The sequence below is a fragment of the Lygodium microphyllum genome, chromosome 17, assembly GCF_053477565.2.
Source record: "Lygodium microphyllum isolate KBCC chromosome 17, Lygodium_microphyllum_v1.1.10, whole genome shotgun sequence".
Taxonomy (NCBI): Eukaryota; Viridiplantae; Streptophyta; class Polypodiopsida; order Schizaeales; family Lygodiaceae; genus Lygodium; species Lygodium microphyllum.
The window spans coordinates 29,688,756-29,709,343 of NC_141151.1; the positions used below are offsets into that span (position 1 = coordinate 29,688,756).

The following is a 20,588-nucleotide window of genomic DNA, read 5'->3' on the forward strand; positions in this document are numbered from 1 at the left end:
TCACAAAATTGGTTTTAAACGGATTTTTCCCAGCAGAACGCCAAACAAGGTATGTTTTTTTACACTTTTCCTTAATGTTTTATAACATTATGAGTCTATGGGCACTATAAATAAACTTTTTCCCTAGTGTGAGCCTATGAGCACTATAAAGAATTATTTTTCCTAATGTTTTATAAAGTTGCTTCTATGGCTTTAATGGTGTAGAGATTGTAGGTAATTGTTATGGCATTCCTTAGGTTAATGTTTTGTTTTTCTTAGTTTTGTTAATTCTTTTGCTATTTATGTGTTTAACATCAAAGATTCATCAATATTCAAAGCCTCAGAAGCTCTCTAGAAAGTCAAAGCCAAAGAGAAAGTTTTCTCAAAATGCCAGGTGCCTAAGGGAGATTAGGAAGGCAATAAAGGCTCTTAACAATGTAATTCCAAAGCTGTCTTTTCAAAGGCTTGTCAGGGAGATTCGTGACAAATATAGTTTGGATAGTTTCAGATGGACAAGAACAACCCTTAATTGTATACAAGAAGCCACAGAGGATTTTTTAGTTGAGTTTTTTCAAGATGTCTATATTTGTGCTGCTCATGCTCATAGGCTCACACTCATGGACAAGGACATGGTAATTCTTAGGAGGCTAAGATACAGATTTTCAAAGGTCCTTGAGCCAATTCCCCTCACTGATGAGAAGACATTTAATTTCCTTAATGTGCCCCCAGCTAGGAGAAAGAAAGATGATTCTGGTCCTAAGGTTGAGGATGTCACCCATGAGAGGGATACAAGCCAACATGAAAAAGAGAAGAAAGCTAAAGAGGAACATGCAGATAAATGGAGAGAGTATAGGAGGCAAAGGGCTGAAGAAAGGAAAGCAGAGCAACTAGAGCCCTTTGAAAATGAGCTGGCCACCCTTCTTGAAGCAGCTAATCCAAAAGGATTCAATGTGTTTTGTTTCTTACCTGGTGACTTAGGCAAAAGAACTGAGATTATCTCCTTTAATGCTGCATGTGTTCAGATTCTTAAGGATAAAAGAAGAGAAATAAATGACAGTATTATTCTTGCTAGCCTAAGGTATATCCACCCATAATTACTTCTAATTTTTGATATTTTTTTAACAATAAGATTTTTCTTGTTTATACTCACTATTTCTATGCCTTTTCTAGGTGTGTAATGCATGAGTTTCCTTTGAATATGCAACAAAAAATTGAGGTTCTTGATCCATCTATCTCATTCTTTATGAGGAACGAGCTTGATACAAGTTGTGTTGAGCAGTGGTTCAATCTGATTGACTTCGATACTTTGGAGCTCCTTATAATTCCATATAATGAAAAGTAAGTGATTCAATATTCTATTAGAGTTTTTGAGATTTTATCCTACTAATTTGTTGAGATATGATTGCTTTCAGTTCTCATTGGAGCTTTATTGCAATAGACTGTGTGGATAAGCAAAGTTTTTTAATCAACTCTATGAAAGGAAGCTATGGAAATGCTAAATTGTAAGTTATATTATCCAAGGGATCCTTGATATTTCAATTCTTTTTTTTTGTAAGTACTCTAAATTTCAATATATTTTATATATAGAGGTGCAAAAAGATTAATTGAAGAGCTAGAGAAAAGGCCCCCTATGCTATCTGATTTGCTTGCAACAATGCAATATAGATAAGTTGCGGCAAGTTATTGATTAAAATAATTGAAACATAAGTTTATTCTATGAACTACTATCCGTAAATTTCATAGTTTTACTTTGTGTTGGTGGTTGCAGTGTCCTCATCAGGATGATAGCCATTCTTGTGGTTGGAGGGTGATTGCAAATGCTAGAAGAATGGTTAACTTTGTTTATCTTAATAATGATAAACATGTAAAGGTAATATGAAAGATGCTAAACTTTAAGATAGATATTCATTGTAAATAGTCCATTGATGATAAAAATATAGTCTATTGTAAGAACAATAATGAGCTAAAAGTACTCTTTTTCCTATAAATGTGTGACAGTTTTCGAAGGATTGTTATGCATCTGAGCATGTTTGGTACGTCAGAGAAAAGCTCTTGAAGTATATAATGGTCAATTGTATACAACCAACAGCAGAGATTGGTGGGGATTTACATAATGAAGGAGATGCGGTGCCTATAACCACAGAAGGTGAAGCCACAACTTCAACACCTTTACCCACACCTTCTATACCCAAGGCATCAAAGAAAGGCAAAAGGACTCCTAGAAAGGATAGTTCTCAAAAAAAGAAATAGCTTTGCCATATCACCTTGTAAGCCTTCATATATAGAAATTTGCCCTTCAGCCCTTGTATATCTCATAGAGATGGCGGATAGACATCTGCTGCAAAATTTGTACATATATTTTATATTGACAATAAATATATATTTTCTTGAATGTCCTTGCAGTGTATATTTTTTTCTCTCCTTTTTGATATCTGCAAAAAATAAATTACAAATGTTTGTTAGTTAGGAAGTGAGATCTTGATATACATCTAAGTAGATATAATATGATGTAAAAACTTACTCGTTTCTTGTCAAGTTGGAATACAAAGGAGCATGGTAGTTCAATGTTTTCATTTTGTAAATCCATCCTCACTTGATGTAGCGTACATGATTTTCTGATATTTAAGATTGCAATAATATCCTCGTTGAACCAAATATCAAGATCCACTATGGAATCTTTACTGAAATCATCAAGATTCTGTTCTAAAGCAACTAGACTACTACCAACAAAATGCCATCGACTATAGTAAAAGCTAAGGATAAAATTTTGAGTAGCAATCATATATTTACAAGCTATAGAGTCTTGATCTATCTTACATATAATTTTTCCTTCTGTCCTTGTATCCCATCCTTCATCAACAAATTGTATGACATGATCATATGTTAGTCTCTTCACTAAAAGCATGGTTTTTGTTATTCTTATCTCCATATTAGAGAAGAAATCAATGAATATATTAATAGGCATAAACAAAGTAACTTTGCTTAGCCTACTTGAGATATTAGATTTTAATGCTTTCTGGATCTCAAAAAATATCTTACATCTATAGCCCTCACTAGTAGCTCGACTTGGTAAAGGCCACTCAAAGCTTGAAAAATCTGGCAAAGGAAGGAGGTTTATTGATCCCCATTGGCAACGCCGCATAGGAATAACACAAGAATGGTCATAAAAGAATATTCCATTCTCTGCAAGCTCTATCTTCTTTCTGCCTCTATACATTTCTTCTCCAATTGAACCATGTATAACATCAATAACATCAACAATAGACTCCACTGGTTGCCATTCCTCAAGATTAGAGGGATAGACATCTACAAGACAAACAAATATTATAATGAAAAAACCTAAACCATGTTTAAGAAATGAAAAACTTTAAGAATCAAATTCTTACAATTTGGTCTATGCATTGGAAGCTTTGAAGATCCAGGTTCCAAACACAGCTCTCTATGCGTGAACACATGTTGCACTAGTACTTCTTTGATGCTATTCTTATTTGCTCCAAGCTTAAAATCTCGGATTCTGCCCTTCCAAGCAAAGATAAACGAGCTCTCATGTCTTTGGCTTTTTCCACGTTTTGCTTGTTGCATGGTGATCCAACTACCTTTGCTAATGATAGTAGGAATCCATCTTCCATCAGTTTGGAATGAGTCAAACACTGATATGGATGTGATTTGGGAGCTTGGACGCCTTGTTGAAGGTCAAATTTTTGTATCCATGGTAGAAGAGAGAGAGAGAGAGAGAGAGAGAGAGAGAGAGAGAGAGAGAGAGAGAGAGAGAGAGAGAGAGAGAGGGAGAGGGAGAGAGAGAGAGAGAGGACTAGGCTACCATAACGGAGGGAAAAACAATAGAGAAATAAAAGAAAGGAGGGAAAAAACTGAGCGCCATGCTTTTCACTAATTTGAATTTCGATTACATCAGTCATTATCATTAATCTAGATATATCATTAAATAAAAGTAGCCGAGACTCTATGCCATTAATGGAAAAGATGCCATAATCATGAATATAAGAGACTAAAAATAAATAGTATAAATATAAATTCGTAACATTATTATATTTATATATTTTTGTAAAATAATTTTTTATTTTTTTAAAAATAGAAGTTCCGTTATGAGGGCTTTGCTCTTATTGGTCTAGAGCACTCTCTCTCCACATCCTAAAAGGCATTTTTGAGACCTCAAAACTCCCCTAATGTTTAACCTTGGCCTCTCCCTCACTAAGCTTCTAGCATCTAAACTAATAATCCCCCATTCGTCTCCAGCATTTTCCTCATCCATAAAAACTACCAATAGATCAAATAAACCACTATCAAAGGTGGTCAATCAATTAGTTATATCACTATCGCTATCATCTTTTGAAGAATAATGTACAAAATATTCCCCCATACCCAAGGGTTTTGCCATATTGTTTTAATGCACCATATTGATTGTTGTCTTATCCCTGTCTAACAAGGCACAATGATGTAAATCTCTATGTGACCAAGCATAATTTTGCTCAATCTCTAAGCTCTCATTAAATTCATCCTATGTTCCAAGGCCTTTAGACCAATTCGTATTCGTGCTTTTCTCCATAGATTCATGCAAAAGCTCCCTAGCCACAACTCTCAAAACTGGACCCTATCATGCTTGGGTCCTATTGTTATAATGCCTTTTTGCCAGCTTTGGTCACACCATGGTTGCAAAAACCAAGGTCTACCCAAAAGAAGTGGATATGAAGTAGCTCCTTGGATTGGTTGCACCGTGGTTGCAACAACCAAGGTCTACCCAAAAGAAGTGGATATGAAGTAGCTCATTGATGGAAGAGACCTAAGGGAGTCACTTTTCGTGATCAGCTAATCGTAGAACAATACTTGTATTCTCCTCCTTATCATGCAACCCCAATTTAAGCATTGTCTCTTTTGTCATTAAATTCACTGCTGCTCCACCATCAAACTAAGCCCCAAATATCATGTGCTTCATCACCTCCACGTCTACCATTGGAGCTCTATGATCCAATAATAAATCAACGATTCTTACATATTGAACACCTGTATTTTTAGTATCACTTCCTGCATTAGGCAAAACAGTCGGGATTACTCCTCTTAGCCCTTCGCCATACTAATCTACGATATATCTCTTTTCTACAAGTAGGAGCAATTTCAAGTAATTGTCTCAAACTAATAGACAAGTGTAAACTTTCCAGTTCATCCCATACATCAAAAGATAGTCACTTTCGATCCTCTCAATCTTTGAGGAAATGGAGCCACTCCTTTCTTTATCTTTGGAAAAACTTAAAGGAATCGGAAAAACAAGTTGATCTTCTAAATTGGGTGGCGAATTTGTCGCATTTTTTTCTACATCATGATCTTCTGAGTGTTTCGGTAAAGATGTTCCTTGTTCTACAGTCTCAACCTTGGCACTAATAGTTTCATTTAGCCTTAGACCCTGTTCATTCTCCAAAATAATCGTTGGATTTGATTGTGAATGCGTGATTGCCCTAATCATTACATCGGAGTTAAAAGTGACATGTTTTTTCTTAATTGGTCTCACCTCCAAATCCTCTATGATTTCTACTAAGTTCATTGCTAAGTCAGCAATGCCTTTACCCTTTTCTTGGCTTTGTGAAGATGTACTTCCTCTTGGAAAATCCTTTTCATAATGAGCCTCATGGCCACACTTGGCACACAAAGGGACATAATCCTTTCTCTTCTGCGCATTTGGGCGAAATCTAGCCACATGCCCATGTTGCTCACATCTCCAACAAACTACACTTGTTCCTGTGTTATTATTCCTTCTGAAATTAGGATTTCTATACAATGAGGGCCTCCTCTCATTCCCTAAATATCCTCCTTGTCCTTGATTCATTGGAACAGGAGGTGTCCCTTAAGTTGGCATGCCTTTTGGCATAATTGGCATGTTAGGAGGTCCTATTGGATAAGTCACATTTTGATTATCCATATAATTTTAATTTGTTTGCATTTGGACTACTTGCTGTCATAGATGAGCTTGCTTAACCTAGCATTGATTTTCCACATGATTGTTTCTCAGACAATACCCGCAAAAAAAATTTCTTGGTTAATCAGGAACTACTCTACTTGGTGTGGGCATTCTGTTGCTAAAAAACCGAAACCATGGCATTTTTGGCACCAGGTATTAGACCTTGGTGGTGTGGGATTCCTTTGACCATATATTGGAGTTGGTCCTATCGTATGATCAATAGGAGTGTCTTTTGTTCTATATCCTACCATTATCGTGGAAGTGTTATCAGAACCCACAGAATCGTCACTGTTTTGACCCTCTTCCTTTGTATCTTCTTCTTTCTTCTTACTAGCAGTTGACCCCTTCTTGGAGCTACCCTTATTGGTACCACTCATTCCCTTGGAACTTCCTGCTTGCCTCTCCCAATTGCAATCTGACTCAATTCCAATAGAAGACGTCTCTCTAATGGCTTTTCTATTTTCTAATGACAAATCCTACCCACCTTGCAGGGTATTTTGCAATTCAGCATTCAATTGTTCTAATTGCTCCACTATTCGCTTAGTTTTCTTTTCCAACCTTCTTCTGGCTCTCTCTTCCCGTGCTAACTTTTGGCTTTTACTCATTCACTCTGGTGTGTGATGATTTTCTCTATCAAACACATCCTTCTATTAGTCTCTACTATAAGAGACCCTGTTTTTGTAAACTCAACTTTCGAAGAATATTAGGTAGTTCCTTATCCTCAGCACCATATCGTATGTCCTCACTAAGCTTTCCTACTAAACCCTAAAATTTCAAACACTTCCTGCGCTTCCTTTGTATCAAACGTTACCTTAACTCCCTTCGTTATTACTACCCATTGAGACGCTTGAGCCCAGTCTATTCTCCTAAAAGTCTTATATGACTCTCTAGAAAACCAATCGTAATGGTGGTGCACACTAATGGTATTAGGTTGAATTTCATCAACTAACTTCAAATGTGAAGCTAACAGGACAATCCCCTTTGCTTCATCTTGAAACATCCAATGCCAAGTGCACAATTGCTCGACATCAGCCCACAATTAAAGCTCGAAATGCTTACCCCCATCCACCAAATTGGTGTCTCGTGCCTTATGGGCAATAATGCATTGTATATCCTTTGGCAATTCACGAAAGAAACTTCGCAAGAAAGTTTCGTTGTATTGGCACATCAGAATCTTGTTATGTTGGATCGAAAATTCATTGGGTAGGTCTCACAATCACAACTTAAATCCCACGGCAAGGTCAAATATGCATAAGATTCTATCCTAGGCTCTATAGCTTCTCCCCATCTCTCAGGGAGGAAGACTCCTTATATGTTGCTCCTACCATACTTGTGGTGGTGGTTTATTATGTGCCCCTTTTGAGATGTTGAACTTTTGAAGAGAATGTGATTTTCAAGTGATTGAAAGATCTATTAGATCGATATTTCCTCCTTGTTTTTGTTTCTTGTTAATATCTTATCTCCAACTTAAAATTTATTTCCTTTTTAGCTTATGTTCAAATTTAAAACCAGCCAAGTCCACCCCCGCTTCTCCTTAATTAACATGCTTGCCTCTCCTGTAACAAACGCACCAAAAAATGACGCCCCCCTAGAAAGCCCCCAGATACATAGGCAAAATGGCTATGTGTAAAGCCATTGTATTAATTAATATTTAAGGTCAATATTTATATATTCTTCATCTTTAAATTATCAATATAAAAGCCATATTATCCTCTTTCTTAGTCCAATTGATAACCCTCTTCGCATGCTTACAATTCACTAAACATCACTTTTTAACTTTTATTTTGAGCTATAGCCTATAATATATAAATTCTATTATCTTCAAGATTTCTACCAGAGAAAAAACTTACTTAAAAACTCTTAATCCATACTTCATTTCTGCTAATATCTTAATACTATCACTAATATTTACTAATTACTATCAACCTTGAACTATATTTAACAAAGAAAGTACATATAAACGAAGTCCATTCTTAGTGAAATTTTATGAGCATATTTTTAATAAAAAATAAACTATAGTCTCTTTTCAATATTTCTTCTAAATCACTCATTATCAAAAGTTGTTGATTTTTCATTACTACTATCTAGAAAAATTACAACAATAATAATAATTACACCTAATCATAATTCATCAAATCCTATTAACTAGAGATTCCTTATACTTAATGTAGTTTCAGTACTAATTTTCATCCATAAAATTTTCTTTTTACTCTTAATATTTACTAATTACAACCCAAAAAATCCAAAAACAACTATTTTCACCATTAAAATTCAATAACTTTAATTTCAAAAGTCCATTTAAGTTAAGATTTAGTATAAAAATCCATCATGACCTAATTTAAATCTATTTTTTGTTGTCCTCCTTAATATTTTACTAATACTTTTAATTATCACTAATTACAATAAAAAGCTACCATTTTTTATACTAAAATGCATATATGTTTTTGTAGATTCATCTCTAGCATATGAAACTTTGTTTTTAGGTTCCTTTCAATGCATTATAACTCTGTTTTGATTTGCTTATTATCAACATTATACAAAACTTTTAATTTCTCGAATTATGGCCTAAAAATATAGTTTTTGCCCTAATTTCAGCCATTTATCTACCAATTCAATCATTCTAATGCAATAACTTTAATTCATCGCTTTCATTTTACCTTCAGGGATCATAAAATGAAAGTATACAACCATAAATCATACATTCTATCCATTTCTTATTCACTTTTCAATAAAATCGTTCAAACTTGATTAAGAAGATAATTAAGGATGATCCAACGTATTTGAGAGTGCTGGTGCTTGATCCTCTTCTCCCTTCACTTCCAACAATTTTTAGAATTCTTAATCTTTCACTTCTCCCTCTAATACACACTAAGGTTGAAGGAGATGTAAGAGAGGATCAAATGCAGCCAATGCATGTTGAAAATGAGGCAACACCTATAGCAAATTAGCAAGAAATCCACAAAATGATGGCACCCATTTTTCTTGTCTCTTTCTCTCTTTATAACTCCCCTCTCTTTACAACTCTCCTCTCTTCACTTGATAAGCGCTGCCCTTCCTGCCCTCCTCCCCGGTTAACTTCTTGAATAACCTCTTTTCAAAAATGACCATTTTTCCACCTGAACCGGTTTCTTTGACATCTCTTTACATCTCTGGACCTAATTTGTCCCTGCCCATAACTTCTTGACTCAAACTCCATGAATGCATGCTAAATTATACTCGTATTTATACCCGTCTCCAAAATATCTATGTTTTTTACTAAAATTTTTATCGCATCTATCTTCTATCACTTATTATTTTTATGCTCCTTGAATTCTTCATCTAAAAATACCATGACTCTCAACTTCTAATTCCACCTCAACACAGTCCAAATACGGCTTTATAAATTTATTTTTAATTAAATTTTATGAAAAATAATACATAATACAAAGCACAAGCTCTTTAATTTTGTAAAAAAAGTGTAAAAATGGCACAAAATAAATAGTTATAAGATGATAATAAAATTGAGATGCTTTCAAAGAATCTCTTCACTTGCATTCAATTGAAGAAGAGACCTAAACAAAATCAACATCACAAATCAATACAATCAATTATAAACAAAGTCATATTTCATATTTTTAAAGTAAAAAAAATGTACCTTGTTGCTTGGATTATTTTACTACAACCACCTTCTCCTTGTCTGAGACTCAATATTTCTAAGAACCTTTTGTCGTTTTTTTTTTTGTTTTGATAAAATTTGATGTATTTCTCCAACAAATGAATCCTCTATTGATAGCTCTCTAGCTTCTGTAGTAACTCATTGTTATGTTTTGATAAAAGATGGTTCTCCAATTTGAGGACATCCTTTTTTGTAACCGAGTCAAGTGTATAGTCTAGAAACCCACCATTATATCCATCACTAATGAACTTCAATAATGAAGAGCTATTATAGAAAGGTGGAGTGCTATTTTTACTAGGATCTTTGGGATATAGCTTACCATTTAACCAAAGATCAAGATTCTTCTTTCCTTCAAACTTGATTATATGCTTTGTAGACTTTGTAATAGTAATGGGTTTTGTTCTCTTCCTTATTAGTTCATACTCACTATCCAGCTCAATATGAAGATGATAGAGAGGTCTTTTACTAGAGCTACATAGATCATTGGATGGCTGATCCATACTTAAGGATTTAATTAGAAGATTGGATTGATAAACTATACAAATTAGAAACAAGAAGGAAAACGAAGAAGAAACTAGTAAGAATGGGAAATAACTAGAAGAGAGTGAGAATGGAGGGAAGTAATTAAACGTCGAACAAAATTAAAATTGAATATTAGTTTTCACTTTAATGAGGATGAGTAAGATCTTCATTATAACAATCTTTGTCACCTTTATGGCGGCCTAGATGTCGAGGTTTGATGTGACCACGAGAATATCCCGATAATGACTTATTAATATTTTTGATATGTTTACTTACCAAAATATAAAAAATTTTGAATATCTAAAAATTTATTTTATTTCCTAAAATATTTTCTCTCTCTAGGATCACTTATAGGGCATTTTCGAGACCTCAAAACTCCCTTAATGACTAGATCTTAACATTAGTGAAGCTATTCGGTCCTTCATTAATTACAAGAAATCTTCATTGATCAGTGCCACTACATAATAACATCTAAGAAACTTGCAATGACACTCTATACATTAATATTATCTAGTCACAAGCAATCATTACAGCTAAGACCATAGGACAACCGGCTAACCTACTGGAAGTTCTAAATGAAGTGAATGGAAAACACACCATTACACTGAAGTTTTAGAGGACGAAAATGTTTTTTGGTAATGGAAATTCACTCCACCCTCAATTGTTGTTATAGCTAGGAGAGGCCTTGCTTTAGCAAAAATGGGCCTCAATAAATTTGGAAGCCAGATAAATCACAATGGCTCAATAATCATGTTTGAGTAAGTGAAAGCAAATCTTAACTTGACTAATCCCTATAAGCTATGGTGGGATATTGTGGTCGCGAAAGTGCAAAGGAGTAAGGTTGGCCACTCAAACAACAACATATAGATTCTCTCGTCTAGAGATAACATGCAAGACAATATTGTCTGCCTTGGATACCAGAACTAGCAAAAGTCAACTATTATAAAGGTTGGGAGGCCAACATGTCTAAAGATATGTTTGACTGTTTTGATAGAAATTGATGTTTACAGTTTCCTCTTAAAGGCAGGTTATTTCTACCAAAAATCATGGTTGGTGTCTTTTTCATTTGGGAGAAGCTCAAGACATGGGATTACACTAATGGCAATTAGTTGTGTAGTAGCGAGGAAACATAGACCCACCTATTTTGCATAGCTAGGAATATTTCGAATCAAGTGATGCACCACATCAAGACCCCTAAAGATGAACAAATCAAAGCCCTTGAAGATGAACAACAATGCATGGCTTTCAGATCTTTGGAAATATTAACTTTAGAGGCAAACGAAAATGTTTAAGTATATGGAGATCATCAGACTCTTCACCTTACATTCAACCTAGGAAGATAGAAATAATCGAGTATTTAATGGGAAAAGCAAGCATTGTGGGTTGAAGTCACTTTCAAAGCACTATGGTATTGGGAGACCTTTTGCAAATTGGGGTAAAATATATCCAAGAGATCTAGCTAAGATTTTAAAATTTCATCTAGTATCTTTGTAGTCATTGATAATTTTTAATAAATCTTAGTTTATAGATTACAATAGTTGATATTATTCAATATATTCTCTATCTTTTCGTGTCTAAGAAAAAGAGAAAATGTAGCTAACTTTAGCGGCCAAGATTCAACTTAAGGGCCACTCGGAAACCCGAGGTGATGGGCATAATGACTTTTTCTTCTCTTGACTTAGAGCTACGAAAAAGAAGAAAGAAATTACTAAAGTGGTAAACCTTGGAGGGTGTATTGGTATCAAATGGATACTCTATAGTAGGAGTCTTTAGGTAGCGTCTGGCTACGATTATGGGAAGTGACCCACCTCAATGCCTGAAGTATGGAGATGGGCTAAAGGAGTTATTGCAGGACAAAGTTGTCTTGATTGGGGTTGACAAGTTGTTAGCCATTGGATAGGCCCTTCCCTAAAGAAGGGTTCAAGATGGTAGTCTTTGCCATGAAGACTAGGAAGTCACCGAGGATTGATGCCATGTCTCCTAAACTTTTTCAAAAGCTTTGGCCCCCTTGTGGTAAGGATTTGATGGCCCTAATGAACTACATAAGGCGTCCAGGCATATTGCATCCTAGCATGAATCAAGGTTTGATAAAATCAATCCCCAAAGCACTCGATTGCTCTAAACCCCCCAGCTAGACACTATTGACCATGCTTAATTTCTCTTATAAGGTTTTGGCCAAAGCATTAGTGCTCAAGGTTAGACACCTCTTCTCGAAGTTCATCCATGCCAAGCAATTTGGGTCTGTGCATGGAAGTCGCATTCATGACACAGTCCTAAATCTAAATTTCTCCATGGATCATGCGATGAGCCAACAAACTAAATTTATCCTCATCAATATGGATTGGGACAAGGCCTATGATCAAGTGAGCTAGGGCTTCATCATGGCTATCCTATCTGCAATGTGGTTTGTCCCCACATTCTCAAACCTCATTGCACACTCTTCAAAGGAGCTACTGTGTCCATTACCATCAATGGAGTAGTCTCCTCCTCCTTTGCCCTTAAAAGATCCATATGCTGGGGTTGCCCTCCCTTGCTCTGCTACTCTTTGCACTCATAACGGACCCTCTCCTCTGCGAGATCGACAGATGCATACATTATTGGGTGATAAAAGGCCTTCCCCTTTCAATTGGCTTGCAATCAATTATGCAATTCTTTGCAAATGATAATGCTTCCATCATGCAAACAGACAAGGATTTAGTCAATAGTCTGATGAAGGTGTATGCTGAATTTTCTGCGCTCTCAGTTTCCAAGGTAGATCGGTATTCCAAGGTAAATCAATCTATAAAATGGAACTATTCATCCTTTCATGGGGTGACTGTGATCAATGGATTGTATAGTTGGGCTTCAAAGTAGTAAAACATGGGGAGCCAATAAGGTACCTTGGGATCCTTATAGGGATCCAAATATCCCTTTAGCAAATGTTTAGATGGTCTTTTAACAAGTTTGAGGAAAAGACTAAATGATGGATGGGAAATTGACTGTTATTAAAGACATGCTAATGTCTGCAATAGTCAATGTTGGTTCTCTCCTTCCTTTTGGCCAGGCAACATGGAGAGAAGTTGAGCAATCAAGAATTTTCTATGGTCCTTCCACGACAAGAGGAAGGTAGCACAAGTAGGCTAGGACATAATCATAGCGGACATGGAAGCTGGAGGGGCTGGTCTACAAGATCTAAATGGCAAGGTATAGGGACTTGCCGTGTCATTACTAAAGGGAATGGAAAAGAATCAACCGTGGATGCTTCTCATGAAGCATTGGATCACCTCAACTAAAATACTAGATACACAATGGCCTAATTTGGATTGGCAAGACATATTCACTTGCCCTCACTTGACCATCATGATTCCTCAATCAGAATTCGCACATGCCTTGGCAAAAAATTGCCAAAAAGTCCTTGTGAATGCTTCTGGAGCTGGAGGAGCTCTAGATAGGGGGGATTCATCTTTAGGAAGAAGCGTATGGCTTTCTCCTTTCACAGTTGACCCTGAGCACCCCCCAACCTATAGGAATTTGAAGCTCTCAAGAAACCTTCACAACAAAGGTTTGAGTACTTGGATGGACTTGTGGGACATCAATGATGCCAGCTAGCGCCCCATGGATTGGATCGGGGAACACTGCCAATTGGATGATGGAGAGAGAGAATTTCTAGGCTCAATCTTGCTCCATGTTAAGGGAAGTTGGCCAACCTCAGTAGTCAAGAAGCATGGCTCAATCTTTTGAGATCTAACTAGTCCATCAAGAAAGTAGCTATGCTTTTATAAGTGTAGTGCTTAAAAGGCTACCTCTTCAAGCAAGGTTCTACGTGGCTAACAATTTAACCTCTTTGTCCATTGTATTGATGTGTAGAAGAAGCAAAGAAGCACCTCTTCTGGGATTGTCTCCATGTGTCGCCTCCTTTTCAGGGAGAGTTCATACTTATTTGGTTGCCTATTTGGAGGACTATCAAAAGATGGATGAGAGATTCCAATTTGAAGGATTAATTTGGTACAATAGTGCTCTTCTTCGCGGACTGAGGTTAGTTGGATGAAGGCAACTGGCGGATAACCAAACTAATTGATGTGTTCACCATGAAATTCATATGCTCGAAGAGAAATCTATGTTTGTTTGGTCAAGGTGCAAAGGAGAGACTCGATGAACATGCAAGGCAACTGAAAAAAGAGCTCTTAGTCATCATCTTAGGATCTTTAAAGTCGGAATTTTGTATGTTTGAGCTTTTTTGTAGAAAGCTCAAGTTTCTAGGCCTAGCGCCTTGTTGCGTCCATACGATGTTGTAACTACTTTTACATTCACCTTGATAATATATCGATTGCTTTAAAAAAAAAAAAAGTGGCTAGTTTCTAAATATTATTGGTAGAAATGATTAGCCAATGCGGCTAGCTTCTAATTTCTAAACATTAATAGTCACGAGTAGAAATTAATAATATAGGCATTGGACCATTGCGATTCTGCCTGTTTTTTTTTTCTCTCTCGCTCGCTATTGGGAAAGATTCCGTTGAGAGAATGTTAAATATTAAACACCTCTAGGATCTCTAGATATTCCAGCGTAGGGAGGCTGAGGATGCTGGCAGTGGCCACAGCCTTTATTTCACAATTTTCACGAAAGGCAAAAGTTTGACTCGGTTCAAATCCCGGGAGGGGGGGGGCCAAAAAGAAAAACAAGAACTTTAGTCACGCACAACTTACAAGCCCTTCCTTTTATTCACATTTTCACGAAAAGATAAAAGTTCGAATCCCGGGAGGGAAACGGGAAGCGAAGGGGGGGCAGCGAACCAAAAGGAATTCTGGCTTACTTACAATATGGATATTTGCACGCTGGAGGCAGTCGGCAGTTCCCAAACGAAAAGAATGTATAAAGCGTTCTCAAATTTCCAAGGCTGAAAAGGACCCCTCCTCCCTATCATCTCATCATCTAATGTGTGGTGTAGCAGTGGTCATGTATACTATACTGTGTAGACTGTAGGTATGTGTGTGCTTTCTGTAAAGGTTAGCGTCATATGTATGATAGACAGAGAGAGTGTGTGTAGTGGGAGGCATATCCCGCACATGCCTGGATTCGAACCCGGGTGGATTCACAGAGAGAGAGAGAGAGAGAGAGAGAGAGAGAGAGAGAGAGAAGAGGGCTCAGTCGGTAGTCAAACTCGCGTGCCACGTGTAGCCATTTCATTGGGTCCACCTTTTAAACCAAGCTCTTCTCCAGACACGTGGAAAGGCCAAAAGCTGCTGTCCGTCCTGGACCTTTTTTTCTTGCTCACGTGGACCGGTTAACACATCTATATCACTGTTTTTTTTTCCCCTCCCTTTTTCGCCCCCCCGCAAAAACAAAAGAAATGGGAAAAAAATATTGTGTTTTTTAGAGATTCTGTCTCTCAAAGCCCCAGCAGCACGTAGTAGAGGAGCGTGACTGGAAGCGCGACTAGCATGCCGAATATCACCCTGTTGCCAACATAAAGGCCCGATTAGATCACCGTTTTACTTTCTTTTAACATCTCTCAATCCTACTCATTTGATTTGATGGGCATAATAACGATGTGATTAATCCCCATTAAGCATATCTAAGGTAGCGATCACATACGCCGTGCTCAATACATCAGGATGTAGGTCATATTCCCTTGAAAATACAAAGGGGACTATTCCTTGAGGCAGTGCAGCCTGTACAGCATCAGAAAATTTTAAGTTAATCAACCCATCAGGATCTAAACCTGAAAGAAAATTTAAGTTAATGAACTGATTGAGTTCTAAACCTGAGCTAGCACACTTCTGATTTCTTCTTGTTTTTCTATAGTGGGCATCTCTGAAGTTAAAATCATGCACCAGAAACATCATTGCAAACACTCACACATTTCCCTGATCAAGGCTTGTGCCAACATACCTGAACTATAGCTGCATGTAGATGCACAGATCTCATGCCCACTGCAATGGAGGATGCAGCCATGACTGCTGGTCCGGTGAGAAACCTGACAGCCATTGCAAACACTGCTAAAGAGGGGCCACATGCGATCAAGCGTGGTTGTAAGGCCATGAAAAGACCTGTCAATCCATCATTAAAGCCAGCATTAATCTATCAGTTTGACAACTTCATCCACAACTTTGTGCATGTACCTTCTCTAGTCCCACAAAAATAAGTTCTTTGGGCACCATATGCTTCTTGTGGATTAAATTGATCGTTCAGTCAGACATGGATGCACATGTATGTTGTGTACACACAAAGTAACCATTGCCCTCATTCAGGACACTACAAAGACATTGATGCCATCCATTAAAGAGAATCACTTACCTAGACTAAACATGGCCATTCCTAGGCCAGCTTGCCACAAGATCTTGAGAGATTCAGCAATAATCTTCGGCATGCTAACCCCAAACCTAATATAAAAAATGAGACAAAACTGATCAACAATTGAAACTCACAACATGCAGGTCCAGGTGAACAGCTTCTGAGCAGTATTAAACAACGAGCATGTTACTTATAGGCAGTGCAAACCATGCAAATATGAGCATGCAGGATCTATGTGAAGTGACCAAAATATAGCTGGGTAGAGCCTAGTACAAATGAAAACTGGCAGCTTGAAATGTGTAACTGACTTTGTTTGAGCCTCATTTATACCTGAAAGCAATGAGGGACCATGTAAGACCAATGAGACTTGCATAGGTATTGGGGTTCCGTAAGAGCTTTCTCCCCACCATCTGCAAGATGAGTTTGATCATGACAGTGGAAGATGGCATGTCTCTAGGCCTGTTGTGGCGGAAGACCGCCGGTGGTTTTGATCTGTTGGCATTGCCAGTGTTGTTACTGTTGTATGAAGCAAACTTTGAACTATTGCTGTTGTCATGATCAGCCTCTTGCTTCCGAGTCGGTGAGCCCACTAGATGAGTTCTGCTCCCAAAGCTGAAGTCCTCACCCACATTGATGGGAGGTGGAATTGAGATAGCTGAAAAGAGAATGAATTATTCTCGAGGTAAGCAGTTAAATAAGATTCAACTTAAGAGAAGACAACCAAAAGAAGTTTTGGACATTTTCCCATGACATGGGGAAAGGGGCTCCTTTTCCTTGTTTTGTTCCATAGTCTTCAAAATCATAAGCTTCTACTTGGGAGGTGCTGCATACCTAGCGAGGTGCGGGTGGGGGAAAGGCCAACATTATATTGGGATACTACACATCTACCTGGGTCACTGGGCAGTGCAGGTAGTACAAAATGGGGTGACAGCTGCTGGCACTGCTCATCACATGCCCATTGCCTAGTACCCTAGCATGTCCAAAAGTATGCTATCCAGCTAATTTTATACCATCTTTAATGGCATCGGTAGGTGATGTAAAAATGAGAGGCGATTTTGGACACACATACTGCTGAAACAGATCACAAAAGATGTTGAAGTAACACATTTAATGTACCTAACTAGTGGTGAATGGTATTCAAAACATTTGTCTCACATAAGGGAATGAAAGTAGGTAACGGAAAACGGACCTTTGGAATCTTTGGTCGGATCGTTGTCATGAGTCAATGAAGCAGGTGCGACAGTTGATGGGGTATCTTTCATGTGGGATTGCATGTTATAAGCTGCAGTGGCGCTGCTGGGAGGGACCATGGCAGAGGCTGGGGCAGTGACATTCATGAGGGCTGCAGCCTCTGAGGCAGCTGCTGCTGCGCCAGGAGGCGAGGTGGTGGAGGAGCTCAAGGCGTGCAATGGAGTCTGTCCTTCTGATTTGAGGCCTGTGTCCGGGTCTGGTTTATGGAGGGTGACGTTAGAGCTACCGTAAGGCGGAGCCTTGTTGTTGCTATGGATGACGTTGCGGCTCACATTGATGCTCGAGAGACCTGGGGTATTAATCCCCTGGAGGGCGGGCTGGGCGGCCTCATCCGATGAATCGTGGGCGCCCTCGTAGATGGTCTGATCCATGGCCTGGAAATTGGAGGCCCTGGGGGTCGGGCACCTAGAAGACTGCAGAGAATACATCTCGCATGAGGTGAAATTGGACTGCCTCGGGCTCAGCCCCGGGCGCCCGGACCACATTGTGCTCGGCTGGTCGAAGCTGCTGCTAAACCCCATCGTCATGTCCCTTGGTGTTGTTTGCGCTGAGTGGGCCCCGCCCGTCGTCAACGAGTAGATCTCCGCACCAGTTAAGTTCGATGGGCGTGGCGTTATTGCCTTGGATGATGGCATTGATGTCAGACCCATTGCAAATAGGTCCAATGTGTTCATGTTGGACCTCCTTGGTGATGCAAAGAGGTCCAGATTCATTGATCTCCGAGGGGATGCAAAGAGCTCATACTGGTGGGAGGTTGAGACTGACCTTCGAATGAAAACCTGGTTCATGAAAAGCCGAGGTTTAGTGTCAAGTGAATAATTGTCATACGAAATCAACTTATTTCATTGCATATAATGAGATCAGGTGGGATGGTGTTCATTCCAAGCTCTTCACCCAAAAATATCATTACTACTCATGGTTGCTATTTATCCAAAGAGATGGCACCATTGAGGTGATACAACAATATTGGAACACAACATATATTGACAATATTTGGATCCTCCATATCCCTTTGCTTGAGTAGTCTATTTTGACACAAGGCCGTTGGATGATCCATTCCTCCTAATTGATCGACATGGGGATTGTACTCAATAATTGGATCAACCATCTCTCCCAATTGACCAACATGGGGATTGAACTCAATAAGTGGTTCATCCTTAGGTACTATTGAGTTGTCCAGATGCCCAAGGTTGGAACATCCCAACACCCCTTTAATTCAGTTATTGTTTTGTGTTGCGACGTGTGAACTTTAAATAAATATTGATGATTGGTTTCTCACATTATAAACAAGTCAAGGCATACGGGTAATGTGCATTCTTAGGAGTATGTGATTCAAGTGCAGGAGGTATAGTGAAGTAAATGGTTGCTGCAATTACATGTAACATTAATTGTGCAATGTGCAGTTAGCGGGCCTGGCGGGCAAGGATGGTATGAAAGATTGTTAGCTGCAGCCATACCAGAGATTTTTAGGTGGTTCAGGTTATGGTTCTAAAAGAGTTTAGTTAAAGAAACTCGATGTTAAACTGAAACATGGGAGCGGGCACAGAGAGTGAAGAGACATGATGGATGGACGATTTAATTAATCACCTTGATCTTGCCATCCTCGCCGACCTCGGCCTGGGTCTGGAGGGGCTCGCGGCCGTCGAGGGAGACGACGTCGGGGTCGACCTTGAAGGAGACGATGGAAGCGGCGGTCTCGGGGAACTGCTCCAGGAGGAGGAGGCGGGCGGCGCGGAACTCGAATAGGAAGAGGAGGAGGGTGTACCAGATGATGCTCTGGAGGACCACCAGCTGCACCATGACGCCCTTGAAGTAGTCGCCGTACATGGCGCCCAGCAAGGGGATCCCCATGACCAGGGTGTTGGGCAGGGTGGACAGCGAGAACAGGGTGATGAGCCAGTCCAGGCTGCCGCGGGCCGAGAGGCGCGCCCACAGCGCCAGCAGCAGGAAGACGGCCACCTTGGAGGCGGAGTCGGCCAGGATGAACTTGGCGTCCATTGCGTAGGGGTTATTGCTGGCGATGAAGTGGAAGCTCAGCAGCGGCACCGCGAACACCGCCACGAAGCGGTTGATCCCCGAGCACTGCACCGCGCTGAAGATCCCCCACCACCGCACCGACGCGAACCCCAGCATCATCGCCACGTACAGCGGCACCATCGCCGTCAGCACCACATACAGGTCCCCCGCGCTTATCATGATCCTTAATCCCTATTAATAACAATAAATAACCTCCCTCTTCCTTTTTTTACTCTAACCTTTCCTTAATGTTTCTCTTCCTGCTGCTGCTGCTGCCGCTGCTGCTTCTTCTTCTTCTGCTTATAATATGACTATAATGGCCGCAGCGCCACCCTCCCTAAGTATTTCTCCTATTGTTGATCTCGAATTCCGGCCCTGTGTTACTTTGTTACTGTCGCAGTTTGCCCCCCCGCCCGCCCGGCCCCGTCCTCCAGCTGCTTCCCCGCATCGTATAACTTATCTGTCGTCGATTGGCTCATCACTGATCTGCATCAACATAAAGGTGTCATCATTATTATGGAAGAGAATTCCATCACCCTCACGTCCTCGCAAGTACCACTTGCTGTGTCTTCTTCTAAGCTAGCCTGGCTGTAGTACACCCCCCCCTCTCTCTCTCTCTCTCTCTCAGCTTGCGCCTGTCTCCCTCTGAGCTCCCCCAGTCACGATCTGAATCTATGTAAATCTTTACTTCCTTCTGCCGCCGCTTTCCTCTTATCTTCTTCTCACTACCGTTGCGCTCTCTCTCTCTCCTAATTCTGCTGCCTCTCAGCTTCAGCTTCTCCTTCTCTTCTTCGTTAGTATATCTAGCGCACTTACATTCACTCTCTCTCTCTCTTTCTCTCTCTCTCTCTCTCTAGCTGTGCCTCATCTCTCAGCTCCGCCGTAGACTGAAATGAAAGCCTCTACTTCCTTCTTCCGGTGCGCCT

General features: G+C 39.3%; 1 protein-coding gene across 1 annotated transcript; it reads right to left on the reverse strand.

Moving 5' to 3' along the window:
- Positions 1-14,772: 14,772 nt before the first annotated feature.
- On the reverse strand, positions 14,773-20,054 carry LOC148021738 (putative auxin efflux carrier component 1d). The gene is made up of 7 exons (XM_087697259.1): positions 19,234-20,054; positions 17,585-18,425; positions 16,726-17,050; positions 16,399-16,484; positions 15,994-16,151; positions 15,697-15,773; positions 14,773-15,557 (listed from the first exon to the last, which is right to left on the reverse strand). Exons 1-7 carry the CDS (start codon positions 19,840-19,842, stop codon positions 15,491-15,493), a joined length of 2,163 nt encoding a protein of 720 aa, XP_087553385.1. The 5' UTR covers positions 19,843-20,054; the 3' UTR covers positions 14,773-15,490.
- Between the last annotated feature and the right edge of the window lie 534 nt (positions 20,055-20,588).